Raw genomic sequence first — 8,525 nt, 5'->3', positions numbered from 1 at the left:
ATAAAAAACCATACCTAGGTTCGAACCCAAAGAGAAACACTCACCCCTTTTAGTAATAATAATAATAAAAAACCATTTACGATATATAGTAATATATAAGGACGATGTATTATTTTAAAATTTTATTTTAAGGACAATGTCCATGTTATAATAATAAAATAATAATAACAGGAAAAATAATAATAATAATAAAATAATAATCTCCAAATCACGGCAGTAATAGCAAGAAAAAAAAAAGTCCGCCTCTTTTCAAACTCATCTTTCCATTGGAGTGAAACATTTTTTAGGATTCTGAAGCTCAAATCTTTATCTACTGCTGTTTGTCTTCAGACCAAGCTTTCAAATTCAATCATACATTTGACGCCGTGAAGGTAAGAAATCGTAGGATCGAGCTTTGAGTCGGGTGATTAAATTGTTCCTCACTAAGCACGTCTTTGCTCTTTCTTTCCCAGGTCGTCGTTGAAGCCCAGAAGTGCTAATTTATGGGGTTTTTTAATGTTTTTTTTGGAAGGAAATGGAATTTGTACCAGCTGGAAGCTCCAATATTAGATTTCTCGGAAGCTGCAAGCACAATGGAGAGCTTTTCATAGTGTCATTCTGCAATGGAATTACTCTTTTTAGCTCTCGCGAGAAAATGCTACGAGATCATGCCCCAATCAATCTCGTTGCAATATCTAGCTCCTCATGAGAAGATGTACGTGACGACGACTTATCTATTATGATCCTTCTTCATATGTATATGAAGCTCCCGATCATTGAACTGAGAGCATTGAGAAGAAAGATTCCGATTCAAAGCAGCAGAAATTCGGAAATATAGAGGTTTATTTATTTATTTATTTTTTTGTGAAGTTCATTCGTTGCCTGAATGATTGAGCTGCTACCAAGTACCATGCTTTGAATATTTTGTTTTTTGCATTGTTAGTCATGTTTCTTGATTCCATTAGTGAAATTCGTTTATTGCGATAAGAACTGTGGATATAGTTAGTGTTTGAGATTGCTTACAAAAAACTGATTTTCTTTCACAAAATTTCACTTATTTTAACTTTTAAGCAATCTCAAAAACTACATTAATTTAACATCGAGATACTTTGATCGTGTATAACTTGTAATTGTCCTTCATCTTACTCGGCTCTAAGTAGTTCTGGTATGGAATTTGATAGATGATTGAGTGATTTCATTCGCGGCAAGGATTAGACAGTTACAAAATGTTTTTGGTGCAAGGAATATATATGATAGCCGTATATGTTTATTGTGACAAGAATTGTGGATGAAGAATGTATGATTGTTCTATGTGCTAAATTTATAATGAGCTTGTTTTTTTTTTTTTTTTTTCCATATTGTAATTTGGTTATTGTCTCTGGATCAACATCTAATTTATTGTAATTGAACAGGAGGAGGTGATAGAACAACAAACAAGCATGAATAAGTGAGATTGAAGGTTCACCAAGATCAAGCAGCATCGTCCCATGAAAGTTTTGTAATGCCTTTGATGTTTGTGTTTTAAGAAAATATTGGTTAAGAAATGGATGTTTTGGAGTGTATTGTGTTGTAGTGTGTTTTTATTTCTTGTCCGTATGTAGTAGTGGTTTATCAAAACTTTCTCAAATGTCTTCTTAGGTATTCTTGGTTCAAACTTCAAATCCAAGATGGAAGTAATATGGTATTGTATATATATATATATATATATATATATATATATGGAAGCCGTGTAGTTGATCTGATAACAACTTTTAAGCATGAGACAATGCTGGAATTCGAAATCCATTTGTAACTGTCAATTTCACTCTTCAACAAAAAGAGAATAAATTATTGAATCCAAATATTGCATGAGCAAATACATTTGAATCAAGGATCCAACGACTTATTTTTGTTGTATTTGAGATGTTTACATTAACGTCTCAAGTGAAAAAAAAAAATTCGTTAGATACAGCATGTGCTAGCATCGACAAGACCCCGAATCTAGACCAATATGTACTTCACATCCGTTAAATTTCTCTTTAAAATGTTTTATATTTTAAAAAATCATTTTAAATAATATTGTAAATGAAAAAAATATTCAACCAATAATATTTATGATTTAGGGACTATTTCTGCGATATATTTGAACACGCTCTACTCCCTATCCACTCTCCGCCAGCATGCCCGTCGGTCCTGCTCCTCACCGTCAGCCGTCGTGCTCCGATTAATCTATTCACCCTCCGCCGACGCCGCTGCGGCAATTCTTCGTTGAATTATATCCTCATCCGATGATTCAAAGGTACGGACATGAACCGAATGATTTTTTTTTGGGTGCATTTTTATGTCGCTTCAATGACGCTTGCATAAGCACAATTTTATCCACTAAATATTGCCTATGGAAATTTATCTTCTTTAGCTTACAGCTTGTCTTTTGATTTTACTTTTGTTTGGTATGCTTTTTTTTGTGTTTCAGGTGATGAATTAGTAGAATGTGAAAATATGTGTTAGTGAAATACATTCTTCGCCTCCATGGTTTTGGTAGCTCCGTAGCTAATTGATGAAAGAAAAAGATATTCTGTGTTGTATAGGGATTTTGTGCTTCAATTCTTTGTCAATTATTTTGTTATTCATAAACTCTGCTGAAACATGTTTTGTTATGACTAGGAAAAGCCAAGAATATGATCAATCATTGGTGATATGTATCTTGGATCATAGTTGTTTCTAAATTTTTTACTGTTTAAGATATCATCCTTGTTGAAAAGATGATGTGCGAACATGATAATATGTCGAGTGTCGGTGTACCATATGCTTGCTCCTGCCGTCACAATTTCATCAAATAAAAAGCTAATTTGGTTTTCGTTTATTCTTGGAACTCTTATTTAGGAGCTTCTTTTTGTTATTTTTCTAATAACTGGATTTTTTTTTCCAGCTATATTGTTGGACTCATTTTCCATATTATATATCTTCTTTTTGGCAGAGAAGGTTAGTTTTACACGTCTTTTGTCAATTTTGTGAACTTCTGATGTATTTTTTCTCCATCCTTGTAGGTATCGAAGATAGCACCACATCTTTGCTGCTAGATGATGACACGGTTTTCAGTTCTGTGAAGCTCTGTGTGGTGAAATCATCGATTTTTCTAATGTTATTACTTGAGAACATAGCTTTTGAAATGCTATAGTAAGTAATGTCCTCCATTTCTGCTCTTGTGGCACCACCTGCACAATTCAAGCCTGCCATAAAGGAAAGCAGCAGTTCACATCCTGAAAAACTTGCATTGCTTTTGGATAAAAGCAAAACTATCAAACATCTTAGTCAAATCCATGCATTCATTATCCGGCATGGCCTAGAAAGCCACCCAGTTTTGGATTTCAAGCTCCAGCGTTCATACTCTTCTTTGGGACGGGTCGAAGTTTCTGTCGCTCTCTTTAATCGCACCCGGAATCCTAACGTTTTCTTCTATACATCCATTATTCGTTCCCATGCCACAAATGGTCTCCATGAACAAGCGCTATATTTTTATGTGCAGATGTTATCTGAAAATGTGGAACCTAATGCGTTCACATTGTCCACTGTAATCAAAGCTTGCACGCTGGAAGTCGGAAAAATCCTTCACTGCCATGCACATAAATTTGGATATGAATCAGATAGTTATGTAAGAACTGCCCTTGTTGATGTTTATGCACGAGGCATGGATGTTGCCTCAGCTCGTAGACTTTTTGCCATGATACCTGAAAATAATATTGTTTCCTCAACTGCAATGATAACCGGATATGCAAAAAATGGGGATATTGATGAGGCCAGATCATTGTTTGATGGGATGGAGGAGAGGGATGTGGTGAGTTGGAATGTGATGATTGATGGATACGCCCAATATGGGAAGCCAAACGAGGCATTGATCCTCTTCCGGCAGATGTTGAAGTCGAAGGTGAAGCCTAATGGAGTGTCAATGGTGGCTGTTCTTTCTGCTTGTGGTCAGGCAGGAGCGTTAGAATTGGGCAAGTGGGCTCATTCTTACATTCGTATTAATGAAAATTTGTTAAACACTCAGGTGGGCACAGCTTTAATTGATATGTATAACAAATGTGGGAGCTTAGAAGAGGCGAGGATGGTGTTTGATGGGATCAAATACAAGGATGCTGTTGTGTACAATGCGATGATTGGTGGTTATGCAATTCACGGATTTAGCCTAGATGCTCTGAAATTGTTCAAAGAGATGACAGATGTGGGCCTTCACCCTACTGATATTACTTATATTGGCATTTTAAGTGCTTGTGCACATGCTGGATTGGTTGATAAAGGGTGGTCTATTTTCCACGCAATGAAAAATAAACACGGGATTCAGCCAAAAGTTGAGCATTACGGATGCATGGTGAATCTTCTTGGCAGAGCAGGACAATTAGAAGAAGCGTACAATCTTGTGAAGAGTGCCAAAGTCGAGGCTGACCCTGTTCTATGGGGAACTTTACTTGGAGCATGTAGGCTCCACAAAAATGTCGTTCTTGGAGAGAAGATTGTAGAATTCCTACAAGAACGCGGGCTTTCCAGTTCAGGTACCTACGTCCTTCTGTCCAATATATATGCTGCTGCAGGAAACTGGGACGGGGTGGCTAGAATAAGGTCTATGATGAAGCAAACTGGAGTACAGAAGGAGCCTGGTTGTAGCTCGGTTGAAGTGAATAACAATGTACACGAGTTTCGTGCCGGTGATGTCAAGCATCCGAAAAGCAAAGAAATTTATGAAATGCTCGAGCATGTAAATGGCTGGCTAAGGTCCCGTGGGTATTCTTCACAAACAGATGAAGCATTGCACAACATTGGAGAGGCAGATAAAGAGCGTTCGCTGGAGGTTCATAGTGAGAAGCTTGCTCTTGCATTCGGGCTTATTAGCACGAATCCAGGGACTTCTATTAAGATTTTCAAAAATCTCCGAGTCTGTCAAGATTGTCATGCTGTGATGAAGCTTGTTTCCAAGATCTGTGGACGAAAAATAATTATGAGAGACCGCAACCGATTTCACCATTTCGTGGATGGTTCTTGCTCTTGTGGGGATTACTGGTGATGTATTGGACACATTTTTTTCGACTTAAAATGCTCATACTTGTTATGTTATAGTTGTCATCTTGTATACTGATTGCTAGAGTCACCATGTTTCCATTATTATTCAATATTTGATCCATAAGTAGAAACGCCACTTAGATACAAACGTTTGACGTAGTTGGGCCTTGTGGATGCACACACTTTTGACATAATTTGTTTATGCTCTAAATAAATGGAAAACCAAAACACAATGACCAATTGAAAATGGTAGCGGCAGGGCATTTAATATAATAGGATATTAATGTTGGAGAGATGTAATTGTAATGCGTACTTTTATTTTTGTTTTAAGGGAAAGAAAGAAAAAAAATAAATGGTGAAATAAAAAAAATACAAAAACGATGTTTTCGTAAATAAATTAAATATTTTAAAAAATAACGATATCGTTGATAATTATCCACTGTAATAAAAAAAAAGTTGTGTTTCAACAAGGTAATTAAATAACTATTAAAAGACAAAAAAACATGAAAGATGTCAAATCATCATACCATAACTTTGAAACCTCCCTCGTTTTTAACATGGTACAAAGGATATAATTAGAGATTGAAAGTTTTAAAAATAAAGTTGATAGTAATAGAATTTTTTAAGAATAAAAACGAACCCCAAACATTGCATCAATGAATCTTATGTGATTAATTTTTTTAAAAAAAAAATCTTATGTGATTTATCTCAGGATGAATCTCAAGTATATTTTATTAATAATCTTCACCAACAAAATTCTCAAATTGAACCACACTTTTCTTGTCCTAGTAAAATTTAAAGTACATAACTTTTTTTTGAAAATAAAGTACACAACTTTGATACTTCATATCACATATTAGTTATGATATACCTTATCTACAACTATACACTACAAATTATTATTTTTGGAAAAAAAATAAAAATAAAAATAAAAAATCCAAATCTTTGCCAAAAAAAACTTAAAATATAATCGGCAAAAATTGTAGAAATCAAATGGCCAAAATTTTTCCGGCCATTATCATCGTCTAAAACCGGCCGGTTCTTCCACAATAGTCTCCAGCAAAGGCTTCTTCGACCGGCAGCAAACCGACAATCGGTGCTTCATTTCCAGCGCCGAAAATTGTTCGAAATCATCCAAATCCAGCGCAGAAACTCTTTCGACACTCTCCACCGTCTGCTTCCCGGCGGCATCGCCGCATTCCGGCAGGATTCTCACGCCGACCCTTTTCGCGGCGGGACTCGTCGCCGCCGAAAGCCTGTCCATGTCGGCCGCCGTCGCCGCCGAGTTCAGACGTTTCATCGGGAAGAAGACGTATTTGTTCCCCATTTCGAGGTCTTCATCGGCGTTCAGGGCCGCAAAGCGTCTCCCGACCCGCAGAGACTCGGCGTTCACCAGGAAGTAATTCGGCGTCTCCACCATTAGCTCGGCGGCCTTTGTGGGCTCGTGTATTCGCCGGAGCTCGCCGGAGGGGAGAATGACCTTTGTGCCCCTGGTCGAGCTCTTGGCCACTGGGCCTGGTAGGGTGCAAGAAGTGTAATTTCCCATTTGGGTTTTGGTGTTTGGATTCAAATTTGTTTCGATAATTTTTCGAAAAAAAAAATTGAAGATAATTGTGGGAATGTGAAGTTTGTGGGAGTATATAAAGTGTGTGGAGGGGTAAAAAGGTCAATCCAAAACAAAATTTCAGTTTGGATAATAATAATAATATAATATATATAATAATATCAAAATATATGAGATGAACTTGGATTTGGATGGTTGGTTCTGGTATTTATTGTGGAAAATCAGTATTTTGAATATAAAAACGTTTCCAATGTGAGAAATTTTATGAACATAACATATAAATATCTTATAAAATTACAATAAGTTAATTTTAATCGACAAGATTCTTGAGTAGGATATTAATTATGGTCAACTATAGAATTTCTATTTAGATTCATTTCATCACAAAATCATGTTCAAAATTATATACTTACTTCAACGTAACATGTATTTGAACCGATATGTGTGATTTATTAATTTTTCGATATATTTCACGTCTATTAATAAATATCCATAATTGAATTTATCTTTAGATACTGCTTCAAATATAGTTTGAAATTTAATGTATTGAATTTTATATAAAATAATAAGCTAAAGAATCACCACAATTATATTGAATTGAAGCAATAAAATCCCCCTTCTTTGCACAAACAATCTTAAAAAGCAAATTAATTTGGTTAAAAAAAAATTAAATTTTCGAAAAAAAAAATTGTTGGGAAAAGAAAATTCCAGCTGGTCATATATTATTATTTATTTATTGTTTGTAGATTTTATATTTGTGCTGTGAATACGCGTGGAGCCAGCCAAATTCTCCAAAATAATTTTCAAAGCATGCTCTTTTTATGGGACAGTTTGGTCCATCATTAATTGTTGGTTTAAGGTAGGATCCCATTGCTTGTCTACTCTCCAATAGTGTTGCTTAACAATAAAATTAACTATTTCATAAAAAAAAAAAAACAAAAAAAAACAATAAAATTAACTCGAATCCTTACAAAATCTGTAACAAACTAGAAAATATCCAATAAATCATACTAGATTTATCCATAGAAATTCAAAATTAAACAAATAAATTTGTTACATGTATGAAGTCCTGATTTGCTTATATTTTGCGTTTCAGTTTTTACTACACAAATATTTCTAGAAATGTAATATGAAATTAAATCTATGGCAATATACAAATGTAAGGTTTTTAATTTCCTCACTAAACACATCGTACGTTTTCACATACAAAGCACAACTCACCTTCTTAATTTCAAGGCTCAACTTCATCGAACAATATAATGTAATAACTTACTTTTGTTATGTACATATGTATATAATTTATTATATTTTTTGATAATAATATATAATCTATTACATTAAGTTCAAGGTCTTCAACTATGAGCAAAAAACTTTTGTGGGATTTTCTAACGCGTCAATTTTGTGAGACAAATATCTTATTTGATCTGACACATGAAAAAATATTATTTTTATGTAAAAAAATCTAATTTTTTTATTGTAAATATATGTCGGATCGACTCGTGTCGTTAACGGTGGATGTAGACACATGAGATCAATTTACAAGAGATTTACTTACAACCCTAGTTCTTGAATCCATTCATGTTTATCATAATCATTTTGAAATCATCATCCGGATTGTATAATAATTCTTGACATGGATTTTGACATTCTTGCCAAAAAAAAGAAAAGAATAAATTTGGTTAAGATATGAGAAACATTCAAACATGTTAATCGGGCAAGATCCACGACAATAAATTCAAATTAAATTTTAGATTATTTTAAAAGTCTAAATGACTTGAATTCCATTGTTTTTAATAAGGAATCATATTTAAATGATTCGATATTGCTGTCATTCTGTTGCAAATTAAATAGGGAATATTTTAATTTCATGAAAATGATGTTACACTTAACGATAGGTATATTTTTGGTCTTGGATTAGGCGGAGTAATTATTAATTCCAGGTTGATTT

At 34.3% G+C, this 8,525-nt stretch overlaps 2 protein-coding genes across 4 annotated transcripts; one reads left to right on the top strand and one right to left on the bottom strand.

The window, feature by feature from the left end:
- The first annotated feature begins 2,120 nt into the window (after nucleotides 1–2,120).
- On the top strand, nucleotides 2,121–5,117 carry LOC140882455 (pentatricopeptide repeat-containing protein ELI1, chloroplastic). Of its 3 annotated transcripts, XM_073288468.1 has the most exons (3): nucleotides 2,121–2,257; nucleotides 2,888–2,940; nucleotides 3,006–5,117. In XM_073288468.1, exon 3 carries the CDS (start codon nucleotides 3,143–3,145, stop codon nucleotides 5,015–5,017), a length of 1,875 nt encoding a protein of 624 aa, XP_073144569.1. In that variant the 5' UTR covers nucleotides 2,121–2,257; nucleotides 2,888–2,940; nucleotides 3,006–3,142; the 3' UTR covers nucleotides 5,018–5,117. The 3 variants fall into 3 exon arrangements, with proteins under 3 accessions (XP_073144569.1, XP_073144570.1, XP_073144568.1); XM_073288469.1 differs by lacking the exon at nucleotides 2,888–2,940 and having other exon boundaries at nucleotides 3,015–5,117; XM_073288467.1 differs by lacking the exon at nucleotides 2,888–2,940.
- A 914-nt stretch (nucleotides 5,118–6,031) lies between these two features.
- On the bottom strand, nucleotides 6,032–6,559 carry LOC140885081 (uncharacterized). Its single transcript, XM_073292002.1, has one exon. The coding sequence runs from the start codon at nucleotides 6,557–6,559 to the stop codon at nucleotides 6,032–6,034; it is 528 nt and encodes a 175-aa protein (XP_073148103.1).
- Between the last annotated feature and the right edge of the window lie 1,966 nt (nucleotides 6,560–8,525).

The sequence above is a fragment of the Henckelia pumila genome, chromosome 2 (assembly GCF_033568475.1).
Source record: "Henckelia pumila isolate YLH828 chromosome 2, ASM3356847v2, whole genome shotgun sequence".
Lineage (NCBI taxonomy): Eukaryota > Viridiplantae > Streptophyta > Magnoliopsida > Lamiales > Gesneriaceae > Henckelia > Henckelia pumila.
The sequence above is the reverse complement of the archived record's forward strand: the minus strand, read 5'-3'. Positions and strand labels throughout refer to the sequence as shown.

Bases quoted from the DNA above. Each gene is read 5' to 3' on its own strand.
- LOC140882455 (XM_073288469.1), top strand. From the start codon at position 3,143: ATGTCCTCCATTTCTGCTCTTGTGGCACCACCTGCACAATTCAAGCCT.
- LOC140885081 (XM_073292002.1), bottom strand. From the start codon at position 6,559: ATGGGAAATTACACTTCTTGCACCCTACCAGGCCCAGTGGCCAAGAGC.